Source organism: Phoxinus phoxinus (assembly GCF_949152265.1).
Source record: "Phoxinus phoxinus genome assembly, chromosome: 7".
Taxonomy (NCBI): domain Eukaryota; kingdom Metazoa; phylum Chordata; class Actinopteri; order Cypriniformes; family Leuciscidae; genus Phoxinus; species Phoxinus phoxinus.
In genome coordinates, this window is record NC_136882.1 from 20,979,596 (window position 1) to 21,004,543 (window position 24,948).

General features: G+C 38.5%; 1 protein-coding gene and 1 long non-coding RNA gene across 3 annotated transcripts in view; one reads left to right on the forward strand and one right to left on the reverse strand.

Annotated features, from left to right (window-relative positions):
• The window catches only part of gypc (glycophorin C (Gerbich blood group)), a 31,709-nt gene extending 15,597 nt beyond the window's left edge, over positions 1 to 16,112 (forward strand). Inside the window, exons 3-4 of the mRNA XM_079618595.1 lie at positions 9,853 to 9,879; positions 14,373 to 16,112. Coding sequence (XP_079474721.1) covers positions 9,853 to 9,879; positions 14,373 to 14,569 — 224 coding nt within the window. The 3' untranslated portion in view covers positions 14,570 to 16,112. The remainder of the gene's footprint in view (positions 1 to 9,852; positions 9,880 to 14,372) is intronic.
• Positions 277 to 23,217, reverse strand: LOC307001731. Of its 2 annotated transcripts, none has more exons than XR_013798309.1 (3): positions 23,044 to 23,217; positions 22,625 to 22,761; positions 277 to 1,952 (listed from the first exon to the last, which is right to left on the reverse strand). It is a non-coding gene; the product is annotated as an uncharacterized lncRNA (long non-coding RNA). The 2 variants fall into 2 exon arrangements; XR_013798310.1 differs by having other exon boundaries at positions 22,625 to 22,811; positions 23,044 to 23,090.
• Positions 23,218 to 24,948: the final 1,731 nt, after the last annotated feature.

The following is a 24,948-nucleotide window of genomic DNA, read 5'->3' on the forward strand; positions in this document are numbered from 1 at the left end:
TATTGAATGTAACTCTGATATATGGAATGAAACTTGGATATGAATGACAGTTTGAATATATGGAATGAAACTTCTAGAATGAGAGTGTGAATATATCGAATACAACTTCAATATATTGAATGGAACTAAATATATGGAATTAAACTTTAATATAGGCCTATAATGAGAGTTTGAATATATGGAATGAAAATTGAATATGAATGAGTGTGAATATATGAAATGAAACTAAATGGAACTATATATATATATATATATATATATATATATATATATATATATATATATATATATATATATATAAAATAAAAAAAGTGTGAACATATGTAATGAAACCCTAAATGTATGGAATGCAAGTGCAAATTTGACAGTACTTAATGAATAATGTGTAGCTATAGTTCTATCCTTGTTATCAGAGTGATATTCCATGATTTCTGAATTCCATGACTTTAACAACTCAAACAACACAGACAGTTTGGAGTCTACATCCCGTCATCTTGAGGATCAAATTTTCATTATTGCAACATTCTTAATGCTTATGGGTCAATTTTGAGTTGTTTGTTTATTATTCTCAGTTAACCAGATGAAAATAAACAAGTAAGTTGGGGAAATATTAGTTTTTCATTTTGTTGCCCAATAATTCTGCACGCATATTATATTCTCATAAGATATTTCTTCTTAATATTTTAACATTCTTCTTAATATTTTGGACTGACCGAGAGCATTGTAGTTATTTAATAATAAAATGAATCCTCAAAAATACAACTTGCCAAATAATTGTGCATTAGATGACTTTAGAACGACTGATTTCCTGAATGAGATGGATTTCTAGTTTTCAAGTGCACCTGTGTCTGTCCATTTTTAAGCTGCTCTTTTAAAATGATGATGAATAGTAAAAAACAGACATCATCTGAGAGGTGCTAGAGAGACAAATAGTGAGAGGAAAGTAGTGTCTAAGAGAGAGTTTAGTCAGGCGTTTAGTGGCTGTTTTCACTCTCAGTTTGGCACAGGCAGTTGGCCACAGTTGAGTGCTTTCCTGACAGACATCAAATGAGCTGTTAATTCTCTACATGAAACACGAAGGCCTGCCCTGACACTTCATCACCTCACAGATAAGACAAGGACCTCCATTCCTGCAGTTTTGACAATGTACTAGAGCTACGCCCAGGGAAGTGATGGGCCTTTTGTGGTATTTTACCTTAGTGAAATTAAAGGGAGCAGAAGAATCAGCCAACAAAGTTATGCATGCAAATTAGGAAAGGAAACCGAAGTGTAGGTGTCGTCTGTCTAATGACTTCAAGATCTGATGAAGTCACATTTAAAGTTGTTCAGCTAAATTCCTGCTTTCCGAAATGCTGCTTCGTTTATAAGTGACTTTTGTGTGAGCAGTGTTTTACATATCTTTACACTATTGGTATTAGACAACAGTCCTGCTTTTGCACAAAAAAATGTTGTGCCTTATGTGCGCCTAATATGACCAAACGGTAAAGTAGACTATTTAGGGCTGCTTACCTAGTTATCCAATGTGTTTGAGGCTAACAGATGTGAGCCAGATCATTGGTTGTCCCCATGAATAAAATGTTCCGATCAGAGCTAAATGCCATTGCTTTGGTAGTTCTCCAGTTTGGGCAATGGGCATAGCAACAATGAGAAATTTGCATTAATTCAAGCTGGAAAATTATCAGCTTAATGCGTTTCCCACCCAAGAACTGAAGGGACTGGAATTCATTCTGGCTCCGGGTTTTGCTGTCCATCCTATCGGGAGACAATTACCAGTGCGCTTCAAAAGCCGGCTTTGGGCAAGATTAGCTCCACTTCTGGGAAGGTGATGAAAGCAAATGTCTCGCTGCTGGGTCTGCTCTGCCCTGGGTCTGTGTGGCAAAAGTGAGAGAGAGGGTGGAATGCCTTTGGCCCTCATCATCTTTCAGGTCCAACCCATCGGGTTTCATGGCAGGCTGTGAAAAAAAAGAAGCTGTTCTTCAGATCTGGCCACGCAGCACAGATGTCCTCCTCCATGTCACAGCGGCTGGCGGATTTCACTAACGAGGCTAACGGGGGGACGCCTCCAGGCGAGACAGGCTCCCTCGTGTTTGCATGGCAAATTTAGCAGAGATTTAATCCGTCCTGGGGTGTTATGGCTCTACACTGAGTGTGACTTAGAAAGATCTTTTATAACGGGCTTAACATCCACTACGTATTTCTGCTGTAGAATGAGAAGATAAGTATGTATTAGCCTGAAAATTCAAGACTCCCCATCCCATACTTCAATACAGGTAACGGGCCCTATTTTAACAATCTGAAACACAAGTATCAAATGCGTAACACAATTAACTTTGTGAGCGGATCCCGACGCAAATCTAAAATGGGTTGGTGTGAAGTAGCTACATGACTCAAAGGTAGGTGTGGGAGATATTGACAAAAATTAATATCTCGATATTTTTTTCCAATATCTCGATATCGATATTCAGACGATATTTTTGCAATCCTTCAAAGAAATGTGTGCAAACAGGCAAAGAAGGTCCAGTTGGTCTTTTGACTTGCTGCATTTGACCTATCATTGTATAGAATTACTAGTACATAAAGATATGAGACATTATTGATTTAAACATGAACCCAGTTACTGTACTAAATATTTATTGTAATACAAGAACAGTGCTTTTTCAGTACAATATATGTACGTAATAAATTAACTTTGTGCTTTGCAAATAGGCGGTTCACAAAATTCACGGTTTGTTTCGATACGATACAGTGATGTACGTTTTCCATACAGCAAAAAGAAAGAAATGCCAGATAAATTTCCTATTTATTAAAATACTTTTTTTTGGAACTTTCTTGGAACTTTTAGTTTAATAAATGGGGGTCATCTTTGAAGGATGAACAAATAATGTTTTGGTTCATCACATTAAAAATAACATTTAAATATGATAATATTTGAGTTTTGAAGTGCTGGAAAAAGATGTGTGATGTAACGTTAGGCCTATCTGAAGGCATTTTACCATTTCTGCCAAACTTCTATGGTTACAGTTAGTGTTACTATATTAAATCCATGGTGAATGTTGCTGATCTGTGAACTTAAAGCCTATAACTAGTTAATTCATGGCAAAATGTTTCTCCTGGTTTCAACGTTTGATCCGTTAATAACAGAGAAATGTGAATGCTTCTCACTAGATCTCGCAGTGATGTTATTACTTCAGTGGCGAATTAAAATGTTTTCTCTGGATCTCTTAGCGCTGTGTATAACAGTGTCGCTTCATCACGATTCGGCTCGCGCTGCACTGACATTGATGGTCCGAACTGCTAAAGTGTCCGTGAAGCACAAAATAATAGCGCAGTTTCGTTCCGCTTTTATTACGTTTGCCCAGAGGTTTGCCATTGATGTTGTGCAACGTTATGGTGGTCGCGCCAGCGCGGATTTTGGTCGGCAGGAAAAAATGGTCCAACGAATCGTTCGGTTTGTATGCGTAACGAACCGAAAGCCTCGTACCGAACGGTTCAATACGAATACGTGTACACCCCTATTTGCAAACAGTACTTCTATTAGTAGACTAACAACAATGTGACTACCCCTTTAGAAGTTAAAAGAAGCCCTGTTCGGAGGCTATTACGGTGGATCTCTTGGGAAAATGTATTCCATCTTTTGGACTCATCATTATGCAACGCAATTTTCTAATGATGCAATCACGAAACTCGCCACTTGAGGACGCCACAGACATTTAAGAAAAACTTTTTAACTTCAGACTTCAGTTTTCCGCAAACAACGCATATGTTGCCTTTCTATCAGCTATTTCATTAATCGTTCATCAGCTTTACTCTTAACGGTTTTGGATTGTTGCTTCAACCTAAGAAACGTCATAACACACAGGTAAGAACTCCGTAGTTGTATTGCAAATTAGTAGCAGCAATTACTCTCGTGCAATTGAGGAACGATCGTGATTTTGAACAAAAAAAAACATAAAATACAGTCAAACAAACCCCATACAGTATTAAAATCACTACATATCATAGTTTAGAAGGTTATAGTGTGTGTTATTTGTTTTCTCTTTAACTTCTTTCAGCTCTTTTCATGTTTGGGGGGTCGGATTGTACAAATTATGAAATATTCGATATCCCAATTTTGCATATCGTCCAGACAACATTTTGGATATTATCGTCTAAACGATATATCGCACACCTCTACTCAAAGGTGTGGTTTGGCGTAACGTGCAATAAACCAGAGCATCATTTCACATTCGATTTAAGACCAGGCACGCTTGTTCCATGGCGGATTGCTATTATAACGGCGGATTTGCCAGGTGCACGCAACTTGCATGATGGTAAAGATGATTTCGCAGTCTTCAGAATTTTGTTTCCTGGTTCTTGACGCACAACCCACTTTGTCAGGTGTCCATATATACCTGTGTCTTGCCACTATTGATCAAACAGGTTTGATCCGTCATTACTACAATTACCCTGAATAATTCGGGTAAATGTGTAAGCTAGATTTATGCCTATTTTTCACATCTTCATGGACACTACAATGATTTCCCTCGTGTGGTAATATTTTTCCTTGTAATTATTTATGGTTTGCAAAAATATGAACAGCTGCGTCTGTGTAGATGAGAGAAGCAAAGAGTATGCGCATTGTGCACACGCTATATCAGGGCTCAACATAAAAAAAAAAATCCCCACTGGCCCCCGGGGCCAGTAGATCAGAGTTTTGCTGGCCCCTTCTATATTTTTACTGGCCCTGAAAGAAATATAAGGAAAAGCATGGAAAACCATTTCTGGCATATCAGAATGGGTGCTGAACATAATAAAACGAGGTCCTGCTGCAGTTCGCTCGCAGACTGCCGCCAGGGGCGGACTGAGACCAAAAAGTGGCCCTGGACTTTCTGACCCACAGCAGCCCACATCATAACACATTGGCTCATTAATGTGCAGAATAATTTTTAACACTACTTATAGCATAAAAATATTACACAATACAAAAATAAATGCTATTTAAACATTTATTTTAAATAACACAACACATAGGCTATTAGATAATATTTGTAAAACAAAGGGAAACAAACAGAAGAACATTAAGACACACAAGTTTCACATTAAGTTTCATAGCTTAAGACGTCCTCCCCATTATAACCGAATCATTTATTTAATCAAGCTCTAAATACAGCTCGTTCTGGATCCATGGTAAGAAGTGACGTCACGGTACGAAGTGACGTACCAGCGTTTGCATATAGACCGCCTCCAGCACAAGACAGCTACGCTTTAAGCGCAAGGCAACTACGCTCATTTCGTATCGTTGTCGCGCCCGCGCGCTGCGCGCCTCACAAGTGTTCAGTCGACGGCCAGCGAGTGGGTCTGTGTACAGGGAAATTACGATGCCACGCAGATGTGCTGTTCCTGGCTGTGGACAAACAACATCTTTGAATACGCTGCGAAAGATCCAGTCGTCAGGGGAAAATGGATGCACTTTATTTTTTGCGGACGTCTCAGTCACGGCAGTGTTAGTTTAAGCGTTTGTTCTATACATTTGAAGGATGACTGTTTTGAGATCAAATCCCAGAATGATGCTGGCTTTGCCAGAAAACTGTTGCTCAAAGATAAGTCCGTGCCGACTATTCTGGGCTCAACAACGACGACGCAAACTGTAAGTAATGTATTTAAAACTTTAAACAACTTTTTAAATACGCTGAATCCGCAAACGTTCTGGCTGGGGGCGTTAATAATTGCTGCATAGGCACTGACGTTAGCCAATCATAACAGTGGGCGTTAACACTGAACTCTTAAAGGGGAAACACCCCCAAAACAGACTGTTTGAATCAGAGGATGAGAAACAGGGTGGGAAAAGGTCATAAATCACTACATTTTTAAAGTTTTTTGTAAAAAAAACTATAGTAATACTATAATTGCACCTAAGGGAACATAATAATAAAATAAAAAAAAAACCATGTCATGACCCCTTTAACATGAATCCTCATGGCATAGGCTACTATTAGGCTATCATGTGATATTAAACTTACTTTTCTTCCATAGACAATTATTTGTAATTATCTGCTCAGATAAATTTGCAGTAACGGATCAATATCTCTCTCTCTCTCGCTGTAAAATTAAACGTGAAAGGGGGCGTGTTTCAAGATACTCAATGGAGTAGACCAAACTAATTAACAGGGAGGGAGGGCAATACACTCACATGCACACAAAACACACTCCTTGTCGGCCGCGCCCGCGCGATCGATTCACTCATTCATTTGCATAGAAAATAAATGTAATATTATGATTTCCGTAATTTTTTAAATATTTTCGTGTAGCCTTCCGAGTGGGCCGGCCCACATTGGCCAGTCCGCCCCTACGGTGAAAAGCGAAGTATCACATCTACTTCGTGCCGAAATAGCGAAACTGCTGGGAAAAGGGGCTATAAAGACCGTTCCTCTAACGCAGAGCGAGTCGGGCTTTTACAGACACTACTTTCTCGTCCCCAAAAAGGGTGGTGGTCTCAGACTCATCCTAGACCTCAGACGTTTGAACAAGCGCTTATGAAATGCTCGTTCAAATTGCTGACAACCAATCCTCTTGCAAATTCGCCCGTGAGATTGCATGGTTTATCTCAGTGGATCTGAAAGACGCTTATTTTCAGATACAGATAGCATCCCGTCACAGGCCATTCTTGATATTCGCCTCCGAGGGTCGAGCTTCTAAGTACAATGTCCTGACGTTCGGTCTGTCCCTAGCACCTCGCAGGCTCGCACTTTCACGAAGTTCATGGACACGGCGCGCGCGCGCTCGCCCCCCAACAACGGAGTATGCGAATACTGAACTACCTCGACGATTGGCTGATTTTAGCTCAATCGGAGGCAGAGCTTATAATTCATAGCCGGAATATTAAATAACCTGAAGTAACATTGACACCTCGCGCCACTGTGTGTGACGAATTGCTGTTTGTTTTGCTGATGGCCAGTCACTGGCCCGCACGGGCAAGTGACTGGCCAATCAACTAGCCCGACATACTCTTTTACTGGCCCCGGGCCATCGGGCCATTGCTTATGTCGAGCCCTGGCTATATTATGGCCAAGCATGCGCCCTTAAAATAGCATCTGAATAACGCGCCACTGACTTAAGCATTTAGCATTCTTCAAGTCACCATTAAATGGAATATTCTTATTTATTTATTTTACAGAATGTTGCAGTGTTTATTATAAATAATTTCTTATTTAACATTTATTTTTTACATTTAAATGCCCTCATAGTGGGGGGAGAGGTTAAAAAACATTAACCTCTCCCACTCGAAGCAACATCTGTTCTCTAAATATCTCCCACAAATGACTGCAAACTGGCATTCAGATCTGTGTCCATTTAGTTCTCAACTTCCAACTTCCTACAATCCAATCAATTTCAGAGTACGAAATCAAGCCCCGTCCTAATTTTAATTTTTCTTTCTCATTTCAGGAGCACTTTCACTCGAACATATACATCACAATAGTCCCGCCCCTCCACTTCCGGCTCATGGGACCTTATTTCGGAAAAGAATATGTATGGTAGTAAATGGCGAGAGACAACTTATCTTTTTATTCCGTCTGAACTGTGCCCTGAATTAAACATATGATGTTTGTCAGTTTAAACGATAATTATGAAAGTCAAGAAAGTCGCAGTTTGTCATAAAACAGAAGAGTAACATTTAGTTGTATGTGAAAATCGCTCAATGAACTACATCTCTCGTCTCGCACTATACGTCACCGTTGCTCGTGCAGTCTGGTACAAAACACTCAGGCATGACGGCGTAACGTTACGATTATAACGTTAAGACTATGGAAAAAATGACATACGTTAGCTTCAGTAAAGTTAGCTTCATTCATTGAGTGAAAAGGTATGACGTCACATGTGCGCCTTTTGGGTTTGTAATTACCTATTTTCACAGTCTTATACCTCAAAAGTTTTACATCAAACTGCGACTTTCTTGACTTTAAAATGTATATTTTAAATTGACAAACATCATATGTGTAATTCAGGGCACAATTCAAACGAGATCAAAATATTAATTGTCTCTCGCCGTTGACTACCATACAATATTTTTCACGGCATCCATGTACAAAAACAGCTTTTATTAGTTTACTTAAACAACTGTTTGTCTCCATCTCAGCTTAGTGTATATGGTTTTAAACAGATTTTTAAAAATACTACTTGTGGCAAGCAGGGCGGGGCAGAGACCTGTGGGAACAGAGTGAAGCCAGTGGCACGAGAGTGCTAATAAACCACACCAGTCTCAAGGCCCAAAGAGGAGCTCCAGAAGCATAAAAGGGGGTGTTTGGTTGGAAGTCCATCAGAAGTCCAACATCTTCTCAATAGTTAGTTTATCATTTACTCTAGGAGGTACTCAGAGCTCAGAAAGCACTATACAGTCCTATCAATATGTTCTGGGGTCCATTTTCCAGGAAATATTTTTTTTTTACTATGTTGAATGTCACTAGTTATGACTTCACTGACTTAACTTTGCTTAGAGGAAGCTAAGGACAGTTTTGAGGTCACACATCTGGGTGTTTTTCCCAGGAAAAGTCTGCGGTACTTTGTGAAACAAAGACCAACTCTATTAGAGAGATATATTTCATCCAGAGTCTTAGTTTTTCTAACATGTGGTTTGGTAGAGCTGGAAGCACTTGATCGATTTATAAATAATTCACTGCATGGCTCAGAGCCTCTGTGAGCTTGTCATTTTTATTTAATTTTATTATATATATATATTACTCCACCCTTTCTAAAGGACAACTAATTACTAAAGTCATATAAGGAGAATTAAAGATCACATGAGAGGATGTTATACCTTCAAACACACCTTCATGCCCTTCACATTACCCAAATGTGAATGTTCTGTCTCCTTAATTACTCCAAATATAGTCTCGCTGTAAACACCAAATCACAATGAGCTTTTAATCACAATGTAACAGGTTATTAGAGACTAATGAGGGAGCTTAATTGTTCATGTTTTGGGGGCATCTGCTTGGTCAAACCTGCATTATCCTTTCTGTTTAAAAATAGTTTGGGGGTCTCACTAGATCCATCTCCATTTTGAAAGCAACATCTTTGATTTGCCTGTCCTTCAGTGAAAGTCAAGTCAAGGCAGCAGATGTTGCCTTTGCAATAATTCATGATTATCTTCAGTCACTTTCTTTAACGAGCTTTTTGTCCCCATGGTGATGGAGAGAATGAGTCTCACTACAATACAGCGGGGGAGACAGCTGTCTATAAAAACAAAGCATCATGAAAGATTCACGTGTGTTATTACAACACAGGAAGAAAGTCAACAGTACGTGTTTTGCGAGGGATCAGTGAGCCGTTGAATGATTTGGTTGTAGAGATACAGTACATGGCTGCACTGCAGCACTCCTAAAAAACATTCATCTTGAAAATGTTTCAGAACTCTAGCCACTGAGAAAAAATCAAACAGAGCACTAAACTTTAATGACATGTAAAGACATTTACACTTAAAATCAGCAGAACAGCAGCAGAACTAGAACTGGCATGTTTAAGAACTATTTCTTTATTCTACTTTATTGCCTTACTCTGTTTGATATCTACTTCACTCTAAAAAATGTTGGGTTGTTTTAACCCAATTTTGGGTCAAATATGGACAAACCCAAACGTTGGATCAAAAATGCAATAAAATGTTTTAACCCAATGGCTGGGTTTGTCCATATTTGACCCAACATTGGGTTAAAACAACCCAGCATTTTTTAGAGTGTTCTATTAGAAATTCTTACCTAAATGAGTGAAACCACTTTAAATTGTAAAATGGACAAGAGGACAGCCTATGTAATGTGACCATTCTGTTTTGTCATATACAATTACCATTTTTTTAAATATTCTTCTCTTTTTGTCTTTCAGGACCATACTTTGAAGCTATAGTTGGAGGTAAGTGTTGTAACAGCTCACAAACGTACAAATATCCAACATGCCCTCAACTCACATACACTGTAAAAATGTGCAGCTTTTGCTTTAAGTCACTATTTCTACCTGATCTGACCCTTAAAAATTATTTTGTTGATGTAACTTTAAAAAGTCAGGGCTACGTTTCCCAAAAGCATCCTCGACTATAGGTGCCATTGGTTCGTATGTCTACTTAGGCTTATGGGTATTTTTTAGTTCTGGGCACAATTGGTTTGAGCCAATTACATGCTGTAGATGTCATGTGACTAATTACTTTGAAGGCACAGAAAAATGATGTGATAGATGGCACAGCAGGAACACGCACAATCTAAAACATTTTTCTAACAACTATTCTGAGCAAAAGCATCAGGCAGGGGAAAACATCGATTTTCCTTTCTGAATATCCAGTCTATTTAACACTTTCATTAACTCTTCAAAACAAAACTGGGCACTGATCAAATATTTCCTGTATGCCATAATGAAATATTATTAATGTGTTACGTGCACATTTTTTATTTATTCAGAATGCATGGGTGTCAGATGAGAAAGATGATTTTTGCCTCCAGAGTTTGTAGTTCTGAGAACATTTTGAGAACAGCACATCAATGATGGTCAGAGAGGCTTGGATGATTTCTGTACAAATGAGAGGTAATTTGTGCACAAGATGTTTCCTGGCATCAGAAGATCTCTGGCTGAGCAAAAAAAGAAAAAAGAAAAGACCAGTGCCACAGTGGTCTCACTTTAGCTCATTTACACATGAATAATCAGTGTGTGGGTTTGTTCTCATCCACAGAAGTAATTGGAGTCAGTTAAACCTCAGCAGGGTTCTAATGATACGTGCACTCAAAACCTATTTCAGACAACTGGTCATGCATATCAGGATAAAAATGTGTGTATTTCATTGCTTTCAGTGGTCAAGTCTGTCAATATTTTCATTAGCTAAATTTACACCTGAATTTAACTTTCTGTTATCTCATTTCCATGTCCTCTCACCTTAATATAATGATGTTGAACATGGTTCTCTTTTAAATTCCCACTTGAATATATTATAGCTATAGCTAAAGATGAGTTGTGAACTCCAAAACTATGAAAACTAGTTATAGACCAAGTTATAAGCCAATTAATCAGCCAATATTTAGCTATTTTAATATAAGCGGACAGCTGGGCACATGCAGATGCTGATAAATTAATGAACAAAATGAATGTGAGTTTCAGCAATTTTGTGTACACCTTATTTGCTAGTATTCAATTGTATTATAGCATCATTATTATGACCATTCACATTGATCTTTAGATATCGGTATCTGTCGCCTGTCGGCAGCTGCTGAATCAGAGAAATGTTCTGGGTTCAGTAAGTTAAGCTCAATCAACAGCATTTGTGACATAATGTTGACTAGTACCACAAAAAAAATATTATTTTTTTCTAACTTCTAACTTCTTTCTTGTGTAAAGGGCTAGTTCACCCATAAATGAAAATTATGTAATTAATTACTCACCCTCAACCCTCACCCTCATCATTAAAATAGTCCATGTGACTGCGGTGGTTCAACCTTAATGTTATGAAGTGACGAGAATACTTTCTGTGCGCAAAATATATTTTTTAACCCTTTAACACATACGACCACACCGGTATGATCAGTCTTGGCGGGTCCCTGGGCGTACGATCACACCGGTGTGATTTGAACAGTCAGTGCATCACGAGATCAACTGCTAAATTTAAACGTGCTTTTGCGCGTTGGCTGGCGGTGAGACAGAGACGCTCAGTGCTTGTCACAATTATTCAGTGTTTTCAACCACATAATGTTTATTTTAGGTTTCAGACATTTAAAATAACATAAGTACTAGCAAACCAATGAATTTGAGTTGTAAAATACACTGATGTCTATAGAGGGTTTTCAACGTCACGTTCTGGGCGGTAACCCAGATGCGCGGCCATTATGGAGGCACTCGGATGTAAACAACAGCATGGATTGCACTGTTTATGTAGCCTACCGAACACATTGTTACACTAATAAAACCACGGAAAAAACACGTGGAAGCTGCGAAATCATATAGAGAAGGACTTAATAAGCAGGAAAGAGCGTGACATTTTAAGCGTAACTAAAGTTAATATGTGGTAAAGATCCGAACAAGCTAGCTTTAGTCCTTACTGCAATTCTTTCTTCTATTTCTTATCCCGACAGGCTACGTTCAGATTGTCAGTCCAAAAAAGCACATGAAATCCGTTTCAAGCAACATCCATATGTGGTTTGAAATTCTATTCAAATCACATATCAGGACATCAGCTTCAGTCTGACTCTGAACGCTCTGATCGGATTTCGCGTGGTATGTGACTCTCACGCCACTTAAAATGTAAACGTCAGATGTTGTTATAGGAAACATGCTGAAAGTCACTGCCGAAACAATGCTGTGTTGTTGCAAAGTGCCAGACGAGCAGAAGATTGTTCTTTTTGAAACCTATTTTGAAACCGACGCAGACAAGAGCGCAGAAAAAAAGCTGTACATAACAGTCTCCTATAGTTCAGCAGCTCAAGACGCAGCAGTCCAGCGCGGCGGCTACACATTTCCATGTTGTAAAATTTAAATAAGACAACATCTCTATTGCAAATGCAAACCCCTCCATCAACGCAACGTCATTGCCATATTGCCAAAGAGCTGCATGGACACACAAATCGGATCTGAACAGTTGCGATACATAGTGTGGACTTTTGAGATCAGAGATCAGATTCCAATCGGATACAAAGATAATCGGATTTGGACTGACAGTGTGAATGTAGCCATAGTTAACTACGTCAACATTTTAGCCATAGTCAACGCTATTTATGTGGCTGATGCTGTTGTACCTCTCTCAACCACAAACGCCTTCTTTCATCAGTTTTTTGCACTCTTCTCTTTAACTTTTGACAGTCTATAGAACTCGAAAAGTTTTTTCCCGATGCGACCGATTAGTACAGACCAAAACTCGACAATTTTTCAGCAGCAATAATCAGCCAAATTTGCGAGTTCGTTCAGTTCAGTGGCATTGTTTACATTCAGTGCCTCCAAAATGGACTTCCGGATTGATTACGTGGCAATAATAATCCTTTCCATTAGTTAGACGACACATTTTATTCATATCAGATATTGTGTAAGTAGCTTTAAAGTTTACCATATTCTTCTCCCAGTTCACCGGCCACATACATAGAAGTGGATGAATTGACATGTTGTAAATTCAACAGATCTGATTCTCTGAACTGTGGTACAAACTAACATGGCGGCGCCCATCGTGCAAACAGCTCAACTAACGCGATCGTTAGGTGTTTAAACAACAAAACACATCCACTTGCACATATTTGACAATCGGAATATCAGATATTTCATGCTATAGCTAGTGAATTTGTGAATATTTTGAATAAAAAAGGAAAAATGACATAAAAGCAGATCATCGTTCAGCGCTGTTGTGGATGCGGTGTGTCACGTGACAAGCAATGACGCATCACCATGGAAACAATAAAGTGATAGGTTCTCAGAAAACTCTCGGATTTTATCAAAATTTTCTTAATTTGTGTTCCGAAGATGAACAAAGGTTTGGAACAACATAAGGGTGAGTAATTAATGACAGAATTTTTGGGTGAACTAAAGGCGGGCGTACACGGTGCGAGTTCGGACACTCGGGAGGTCGTGAGATATTGCACACGTTACGAGTCAGTTAAACTGATAATCGCGTCAAAGCAGCTGGTACACGGCACGACTGTCCTCCTGCACGAATTTTATCCCGAGCTGGCGGTTAAACACAGTCTCTGTGAGAGCTTTCAATGTTTCAGGCAATAGCTTCAGATAGAAAAATGACAGAAATGTGTGTGCAAATGCAGATACTGTAACAGTAGCCATTCCGTTCAACATAAAAACATGAGAGAGAGAGAGAGTGTGTGTGTGTGTGACAGTGTATGCGCACGCTGTGTGGTTGCTGCCACTGAGGTATAGCCCCATCGATCTAGCCTGTGAGGCGGTTGTGTATGATTTGGCAATAGGGGACAGCCTATACGCTGGTGAAAATCGGGCCGACTCCCCGAATTTTTTAAACATGTTTAAAAATGATCGGGAGGTCGGGAGGTGCTCATAACGTGCTCGGCTCGGCTCGTAATTCCTCTCACACGCTGCGAGCCGCGACCATGCGAGCATCACCGATTTGCACTCGATTTCTCCCAAGTGAAAAAATAATCTGCGAGCTCGTAAAACAGCAAAAAATCGCACCGTGTACGCCCGCCATAACCCTTTAATTGTGGTAATGAACCTGGAATACCGTATTCCTAAAACAACTTTATCTGTCAACCACTAAAAAGAAATAGTAAAGCCAGTAATACTTCAGTGAACATCCTGAAATCAACAGACTAAATTGTTCAGTCACACCTTATAGCTGCTGCCCACAGGTTATATTCAATCTCTCAATCTCTCAATCTCTCAATCTCTCTCTCTCTCTCTCTCTCTCTCTCTTCTAGCTGTCATTGCTGTGGTGGTTCTGGTCCTGCTCCTCCTCCTGGGCGTCATTCTGCGATACATGTACAAACACAAGGGCACATATCTAACCAATGAGGCCAAGGGCACAGAGTTTTCCGAGACAGCAGACTCCGCTCTTCGTAGAGACCCAGCCTTGCAGGACGCCATGGATGAGAGCAAGAAAGAGTATTTCATATGAGGCACAATATAGCCCAACTCGGCTCACATGATGCCTTAATGCTGTTTGCTCGAGCAGTGAAGTAGCTGACAGAGCTCTCCGCAAACAGAAACAAACAAGAAGAATTATTATGAAATTCCTATATATTTCAATATCTGACATTGTTTATATATATAATTTCCTGAATAAAAGAGGTAACATTTGAGTATGGATACAAATGATGTACTCCTATTGGAAGCTGATTGTCAGCACAAACATCAGTTTAGGAGAATGTGATGGTATTCAGGTGAAGGAAAGGAAAGCCATTGATCTTAGACAGGATTTGAATATGAATGGCAAGCGATATTTTAATTGGTAGGATTAACAAAAAAAAAACTTTTCAAACAAGTGAAATTAATTGGTCTCTCACCGCTACTGTACGTGGCACATATAAGGGGCCGTATTAATGAAAATCTTCTTAAGAAAGAAGTTAAGAAGTTTAAGTTAAAATTCAAAGCTGTTCATAAAAATGTTGGTTAAAGGTGCAGTAAGCGATTTCTGAGAAACGCTGTTAAAAGTGAATCGGATTGAGCAGCACAACACACTTGCAGCCAATCAGCAGTAGCACACTTGTGATGGGGAGTGGAGAGATGTGAAGAATGACTGTAGAAAGGGAGATGGCTAAGAGACATTACAAAAGAGAAAAGGTCAGAGAACTATCACTGGGAAAAGAAGGGTTATGACCAGGCAAGAGCTTTAGGACCCGCATTAATATTAGAAAAGCTTTCCAGTGCTGGAGAGACCTGAGCAGAGAGGCCTGAAAATGGACACAAGGCTGCATTGTTTCTGGTCCATTTGTGAGTAATATTAATTTAGCTATGTTTCACAGAACCAAGATATGCTGTTGTTGTGTTAGCTATAGTAACAGGACAGTTTTGAGTGTCATTGTTTTGCTTGTATAGCCTATATACTCTTGTGTACTGTGTTCATTTTTTTGTTTGACGTTCCTTTGTCATCTTCGCTTAATTTTTCATGAAGCATTATTTTGCTTCACTTCAGCTATGATAAAGAGACATCCACTCTTGCATTGTATGTTCGTGCATTTTGGGGGCGGAGCAATTAAGGGAGGGGTGTGTGTTTGTTTGAGTTGATTTCAAATATCAACAGTGTTTCTCAGAAATCATTTACTGCACCTTTAAGTGCAATTATTTTAACATTATAAAAAAAAATACTTGTTAGTCAGAAGTTCAGGATATGAGAACAGGAACATTAATGTTGACAATAGGAAAAAACATTCAGGAAAAGCCATTGAGAAAAATATGTCATCCATATTAATACGGTGTTAACCATTTATATTGTTCTGTTTTTACTGTGATGATTCTGAAAATAACTTTTTCTTCTGTTTGTGAAAAAAGAAGAATCTAATTGTTAGACTAATTTAATGAAAAGCCGCTTGTAATTAAGCAGTAGAGTTAGTCAGCGGAGTACATAAATGAGAAAAATATCTGCTTCAGATGCCTTGACTTTTTTATTTAACATAGGCTATATCAACGCTTTAGCAACAAATAAAATGAACTACATTGCTTCTTGTGCTAGTTGCTTTTTTTTCAATTTCTCAATTGTATCAGTATTTTGAAGGAAAAATGCACAGGTCTATAAAAAGAAATGACAAGAAACGAAAACCTACACCCACAAATGAAAAGCTTGTAAAAAATATTGTTTTACTCAGCTTTGTATCTTTCAAAACTTTGAGTATGACTTTATTTTTTTTATAGCAGATACATTTTCTTCACAATAAATGTAGTGAATAGTGAGCAGCAGACATTCTGCTAATGCTAAAACATCTCCTTTTGTGTTCCATAGAGAAAACTAAGTCATATGTGTTTAGAAAAATTTGGTTTGGAATGATGATAGAATTTTCATTTTAGGGTGAACTATTTCCTTTAAAGGAGAACTCCGATTAACTAAAACTAAATTTGGAGTGCTGTCAATACAGAGAACAACGACAAAAATCGGTGTTGCCTACACCGTGTTATCCTCTTTTTAAAATTTGCACCCTGTTGACTTCAATGGGGCAAGTTATAAACTTAACCAGTTCTTAGTCTTAACATCCTTGATGTGTCATACAAGTGCCCAGCCATGTTTGATGATTCCTTCAGAGTGAACACGAGTGAATCTGACTGCATTAGATGTGAAAGATATGAATAAAAATTTACATCCTGTTTTCGGTCTAAGTCCAAAGTAGTCGATTGTCGAGTTCACACGCATAGGTTTAGTTACCTATGATCACGCGCGTGAACTCGACAATCGACTACTTTGGACTTCGACCGAAAACAGGATGTAAATACAGGTATTTGCGCTGGCTGATATAACATCATTTTTATTCATATCTTTCACATCCACTGCAGTCAGATTCACTCGTGTTAACTAAAAGAATCACTCACATGGCTGGGCACTTGTATGACACATCAAGGATGTTAAGAGGCTCAAAGCAGATTTAAAACTTGCCCCATTGAAGTCAACAGGGTGCAAATTTTAAAAAGAGGATAACACGGTGTAGGCAACACTGATTTTTGTCATTGTTCTCTGTATTGACAGCACTCCAAATTTACAAAAAAATGTTCTCCTTTAAGCTCACAGCTACTGGTAGTAAAGTGAGCTCATGCTGTACGTAGTTTAGCTATTTTGGATCAAACAACCAGGCCTCGGGCCATTGAAAGATTCAGTTCCTCTACATGGGGGAGTAATTAGTACAGGTGTTGCGCTATTCACTCGTGGGAAACAGAAATGTTATCTCAAGCAAACAGTTTGCACAGCAGTGGGACGTGGAGTACTATAAATATGATTTCAGTTGATGTGTACCGTGATAAATAATTTTTCAAAGAGATCTCTTCTGGAAGATTTTTACCAAAAAATGTACACATTATTCAAAGGCCAGTACAGATGCTGATGCAACAAAATGAAAATGCCAGACACTTTGGAGGTGAGCGGCACCGCGAGAATCCGACACGAGTGAGAGATATTTTTCTTTTGATTAATTCTTTGCTTCAAGGATGGAGGCTGAAAATAAGCCCTGAGCACCAAATCTCATCTCACCTTCTCACCCCCCTCTTCCTCCGTCCAGCGCTCTTGATTAATGACACCTCACCACTAAAGGTTTCTGCTGCGTTTTTTTTTTTTGACAGTGAAGTTAACAACTGAAAGGACAATTTTGTGTAATAGCTAGAATGCCTGTCATCACTTATATTTTGATAATCAACACTGACACCTCTATGATTAACAATCCACAAACAGGAGTGAGATGTGCATGAGGACACAATTATCACCTCCCACAATGCTTCAACATAAACGTGTTTCCTGCAGTCATATCACTTCATAATTTCTTAACTGTTCCTGAAAACCTCAATTATACTTTAAACTTCAAATGTGTTCCCAGACCTTAAAGGGACAATAAGTAGGAATTACTCCCATCTAGTGGTGAATTTGTATTTTGCATTCAAACTAATTTTGCTCTCCAGCGCCTCGCTTTTTCAAATGCGCATTGCATCTACGGTAGGCGATATGTACCAAAAAGCTTTGACAGGATGTCTTCTAATAGCACTTCGTCGAGTTTTCCTTCAGGTGAACAGGTGTGTTATTTCAAACAAACTGCAACATGACAACAAACAAACGAATGTTACAGTATGAATTACTGACTGTGAAAAACATGAAACATTGTAGTTATGCCCAGGGGGACGGGGGGGGATGTTTTGAAACATTGTTATTCATAAAAATAAATCATGAGAACATGAACTTCATCATGCAGGAATTGTAAAAATATTTTTTCTTATTAACTGAAGTAGCCTAACGCAATGTTTTTACTCTAATAGCTTATCTTTCCCCACACATATGAACTGTGATCATGCAATAACGTTAACTTTACATCGCGATACTGAGCTACAGTGAAATGATATAAAAGACATTATCTGTGATAGCAATTCGCCTCATTCGCGCAAACTGGAGTAGAATGAGGCTCGCATCTACCGCGCCGCGCTAAACACCGCGCCGCAGGACCTCTAGACGCGCATAAACGCGTCTTTACATTGAAATCACTTGCGCCAGACGCTCAAGAATGACTGAGTAATCATTTTAAAATAAAATTGACTTTAATCAAACCACGGATCCGTGATAAGTTTTGTGATCTGTCTCGCCACTATGTAGTAGCACTATGATAACTTTGAGGGGAGGATAAATTTATCCCCACCGGGGATAAAAATAATTAAGCAGAGGCAGGGATACATTGACCAGAAAGGGGAAAATCCCACGCATTTTACGTTCTATTTTTGACTTTTTTGGCGACGATGTTTTCTTCTCCTGTGGCTTGGCATATATGGTCCATAATAACTATGCAATCCAGACTTTTAAACTTGCCGGTGCAGTTTCAAGCGCCTCTCACTGCTCTGCACCTGCGTTTATGCTGGTTTCGTCTGGCTCTGAACGAAAACGCGTTGTGGAAACGCGTTGGCTTAGTACTTTTTGTCCCTCTCTGCTATTATAGTTTTGCAAGATGGCGGAACTACATGGAATCCTCCGTGGACCTACCCGTCCCATGTATATAAAGATAATAAATTCTTCATTTATAAGGATAAGTCAGATAATTGGCCGAGGTATTTGTACACCATTGAGGACATATTTATATTGATTTTAAATAATAAAATACCTAAAAAGATACTTAGTGTCCCTTTAACAAAAGTGAACTGTGAAGATAAAAAAGAGGAAATATGCTCTCAAAAATAGGCTACTTATTTATTTATTTGTTCCTTCCTTCATCCCTTCCCTCCTTCTTTCCTTCCTTCCTTCCTTCATTAATTTATTCATTCAATAATAATACAAAATTGGATACATTAAAATCTAGCCAGTTGCACCACACATTAACCCTTAAATTTATGAATGTTTCGCCAATCATTATTGCATATTCGGGTCTTTAGTGATTTTCAACATCTTTCAAATCAATATTTTGAATAGTGGTGTCAACAATAATCGATTCAGCGATGCATCGCAATGCGGGGCATGCACGATTCAGCATCGATGCGGCAAAGTGCCTAAAAAAAAAACGCACCCAAAGCTTGGAAAAGCGGACATCTGGGCACATTTCGGATTCTACGAAGTTAATGGGGAAACTAGACAAGATGAGGCTTAACACAGGAGCGCAGCTTCGCGGCTGAGACACGAATAGACTATTAACATAAAGCTTTTACTCTTAAACACAAAAGGCACGTCCATTTTAATTAAAAAAAAAAAATTAATTAAACAAACCAGATCAAGAGCAAAAACGAAATAAAGTGCATAACTGAAAAATAAAGCATAGGCTCAAAACTAATACAAACAGTGGCACTGCGCATTCGGGCTCCAATAATTATTTCCCGTCTTCTAAAAAAAAAAAATGCTGCTACACTGCCGATGTCTTTGTTGACATGGTAGAGGAGGACTGACTATGAATTAAACGCTCTCAATTAAATAAATAATATTCAGCAAACCTTCTAGTAGCCTACTTTGCTCAATCTGTCTCTCTTCTCCGGTGGGTTGGGCTAATCCAAAAGAAGTGAAAACAAGGGGGGTGTTCTGAAGACAGACTGTTACCTGTAAAACAGGGGTGCTCTGAAAACACCCCCATTAGCAATTAGTGCTTTCCACCTCATGAAATGAACGCGGCAAAACTGATGAAATGAACACGGCAAAAAAAATCTGAATTTTGGTCAAGCCAGAACGTATCGACCAATAATCGACTAATAGACTGGGAGATTACAGCCCTTGAAAGCAGTGATTTATGTTTTCTTTTTCAGGTTTGAAAATGCCATATACAATACCCTGTACCATTCAATTTTATTTTGTTTAATGACATTTTATGTCGAAGATACAGGATAGTGATAATACACACATAGCAGCCAATAAAATCTGTTGTTCAATATATGACTGCTTGTATTGCCTCATGACTGATGAAAAATGTGCCTTGTTGTGTGCAGTAAAATGTTGATGCATCGCAATGCATCGTAGAATCGAATTGAATCGAATCGTTACCTGGTGAATCGTAATCGAATCGAATTGTGAGGGCAGTGCCAATGCACACCCCTAATTTTGAATGCTGACAGCTTCTTTGTCAGATCCACCATCAAGTGACAGTGACATTAATATTTGATTGCGTTCGGTACTTGCTCTGCAGTAAATCGCTGAGCCATTTCAAGTTTTGCTGATGTTACTTCCTATTCTTTTGTTTCCTGCGAATCCTGCCTGCGGTAACTAAAAGTGAAACTTCACTTCATCATTGTGTATCAGACATTGTCACCTTGTGGAATAAAGGTGAATTGCCCTTATTTCATCAAAGATTAAATTATTGTTGTGCCGAAAAATATATACTTACACTGTTACACACGTTGGGTCATTGGCAACCCTATACAATTTTTACAAAAAAATTATGGAAAAACAGGCATTCTTTAATAATTGTGTAATTATATAATTTTCTTCTTATATTGTTTATAATGAATTGACTGAGGAATAATAAGAGGGTTGATGTCTAACTTAAAAAATAATAATAAGTGAGGAGGTTAGTGTATGACGTTCTATGTCACTAAAGACCCCAGGTTAAGGGTTAAAAAATTTTTTTTTCTATTTTTGCTATTTGAAGAATTATCAAATGAACTGAAGAACATTGGTGTTCACATCATTTGCAGGCCTTTCAGAATCTGCCTCCACCGGAGATTGTCAGATTGGGAGAACCTTTAGCTATTTTTACTGTCTATTTCACAGCACAACAGAAAGCCAGAGGTGATCCAGCAAACATGACACTCCATATGCTTAAAAAACATCTGGCGGTCATTCTGAAGTGAACTGTAAGACCTTCCATAAGGTTAGTGCAGCAATGCTCTGTGTAGGCCTTTGTGTATTTTAAAGTCGGCATGACACGGACGTTGCGATAGACTTTCCTTCCCTATTGTCAGAGCTGGACAGTAACGGAGTACATTTACTTGAGTACAGTACTTAAGTACAATTTTGAGGGATCTGTACATTACTCGAGTATCATTTTTGGGGAGTACTCATGACTTTACTCAAGTACATTTGAGAAGCAAATATTGTACTCTTTACTCCACTACATTTCTATCCATAACCGTGAGTACTGAGTACCCGTTACTTCTTCTAAAAATAAAAAACATCTCGGAAACCCTCAATTTGTTGTTTCCCTCTCAAGCGTGACTGGATTGTGCAGGCGTCACTGATTGGGACAGCCTATCAGCAATCAGCTTTCAGAGGTGTAGTTCAGAGGTGTGTCAGAACATTGCTATATTGCCTTCTTTGCTGGTTTAGGTTTATTGATTTGATTGATGAAAAAACAGAGAAACTCACATGTACACACAATTGTTAGTTCAAATGTGGGTGCAAAAAATCCATTAAAACTCTAGCAGAGGTATGTCAGAGCGTTGCCATTGTGCTATTGCCTTGTGGGCAAGTGCGAAATGTTAAAAAAGCAATGTGGTAAAAATATGACAATTACTTGATTTTACTTTCAATTCATTTTACATTATCCAAGGTATTAACATTAACATTTTTCATAACTCCATGTAGTACGTTTCTGTACATAAATGTAAGCATTGTGGCAGTAGTAATGCAATATTTAGAAAATTTACTCTTGTACTCTTGATACTTGAGTACTTTTAAAAACAAGTAGCCTACTTCAGTACTTTTACTTAAGTAGACATCGGACTGTAGTACTTTTACTTGTACTTGAGTAAAATTTAGCAAGGGGTATCTGTACTTTTACTCAAGTAATGAAGCTGTGTACTCTGTCCGCCTCTGCCTATTGTGAGGTATGTCCGAGTGAAACAGATTCAAGAAAATATCTAGGACGGGATTGATTTTGTCCATCGGGAATTGATTGGATTGTTGGATCATTGTGGTTTGCTATTGCTGTGATCTCATGTGAGTGACAGGTTGTCCCGCCCTCACGCCAGTAAACATGTCATCATTCGCTATTTACCGGATAAGCTATTTACACTCGCTATTGTCATGGTGAGTAGCTGTAACATTTTATACATTTTTTTTTATTTAGTTAAACATAAAACCCACCTTTTCATTCCTCTTCGTCTTGTAATTCTAGTCCAGCCTCTAAAGTTCTTCTGACGATAAAGAAGGCGAAGTCATGGTTCTGGTGGTGCTCGTAATCTGCTTCCCGCTCTCCGGTCTATTTGAAAATGTAGTAGCAGCTAACGGCTGCAGCCAGCGACCTTGGGCAATCAGTTTCATGTTGCTATGCCTAATAGCAAAGTTAACATTTAACAGTTATAATGGAGAACAAACGCCATATAATGTACACGCGATTAACAGTTACCAATACTAGTCAATAATTGCATTAAAAAGTATAAGTCAAATGGCTAAAAAGCATTTGGTGCGAAGGTAATTTAACTCGCTAAATTAACGTTAAGTGGCTGAAACATTTATATTTTCGACTTGTGAACTAAATATAAACATAAATTATCAGAACTCACCTTTTAATTTGGTCTTCTTCAAGTTTGATATTTAAAATAAACCTGGATTGGCTGCAGTCGTGTAGCCTACTTCCCGCTGTCAGTTCAGAAAACTCTATAACGGCTGAAGTTATTTCGACCAATCAGCGTCTTGTTGCTATGCCAAATACTCAACACAGCAACCAATCATGAATGAAACAGTCATTTGTACCCTTGATGTGAGAACAATTATGTAGGCTACCTTTATTTCAAATGTTCCTCAAAAGGTACCAAACATCACGTCATATATTGAAAAGGTACAAAACTGTTCTTTGAGGAACATTATTTGTACCACCGTGTACCTTTTTTCTGAGAGTGTGAGATGAGAAAAGATGTCGCTGCAAGTTATTTTGATTAAAGATTATACGAGGGTGCATGAATAAATAAAAAAGATGTATAGGCCTACAGATAAATAATTCAGAGTAAATACTGCAGTATCCCTAAAAAAGATGACTTAAAGAGTGCTTTTCTTCCTCAAGAGTAGTCACATTAAAACATTTAAATAATAGCCTATTTAAACTTTTGAATAGTATGTTTTACACAGCAATTATATTGCAATTTTTTTTCAGTTGTGAGAAAGTCAAGCAGACTTGAAATCAGACATGGATTTGTTAAGAAAACAATACAAAAGTCAAAAGTGAACATAAAACTGAATCAAAATGAGCACAAAGAAGCCATCAGCACATCAGTTTTCCACTTTTCAAGCAAACACTCCTCTGTGACATTTCTGATGATTCAATATTCAGAATCTCTCTTCACATGAAATATGGTAGCTCTTGCCAAACAAATTGCTTTTGTAACATATTTAGATTTTACAAATATAACACTGGAGGGGAATAATTAGTCTCAAGACTGTCCCCAACTGAGTTTAAAGCTTGAAAGGCTTTTTATTTCACATGTGTTGAATATCAAAGCTGCAGCTTCAATAGAGAGCGCTGCTTTCCCAATTCATCTTTTTAAAAAGTCTGTAAGGTTTGCTCGTTTATCACAAGGGCACATACAATACTGTTCAAAAGTTTAGAGTCACTACGATTTTTTTATTTTTTATAAACACTTTTATTCAGCAAAGAGCGTTTCTATTTTAAATTAATTTAGTTCTTTTAAACTTTCTATTCATCAAAGAATCCTTAAAAAAGCATTATTTCTACATATTAAGCAGCACAACAGTTTTCAACATTGATAATAATTTAAGGTTACGATTCCAATACAAATGACAAACAAGCATTGTAGTCATTCAATGTTCTCTTGGCTATCTCTAAAGGCCTCATTGCACTCAAAGTACTCAACTGGGCAGCAAAGCAGCAAGACAGTTTCCTTTGGCTTCCGACAGCCTCACGTGTCCTCGGATGTAAACCTCAAACCTTTGTGTTTTGCAGAGTGTTTATTTTCCATTTAAATTGAGACAGATTTGTACGACTAAATGAAGCCATAATGAACCCCGCTGTCCTTGCAAACCTGTATGAGAAAGAGAAGAAGAGAAGGTGAGAGCACACTATGATTTCCATTAACCTACTTTCCCCTCCTCGTTCTGAATTCAGCCATCGGTGCGCTGGGATCACACACTGACATAATGCTCACAACAACATACCATCTTCAGCCACTGCACTGCAGAGACTGTTCCAGATCTGCTCGCCCCATCCAGCTGTGTGTCACTAACAGGGTCACAGAAGGCTGACATCTGTCCTTAGTGGGGTGGCTTGAGGGAGCTGGTCTGCACAACTGGAAATCCGGCAGATATATTTAGACCATGAGGACAAGGTTGTTCATCTTGAAAATGACTGGACTGTGACTCAGTGCGACCTTGATGCCCTCTGCTGCTCCACAGGAGAATGTGGCCTGGCTATGTTTATTGAACTCGCTTAAATCCACAGCCAAGGTGCTTTGATT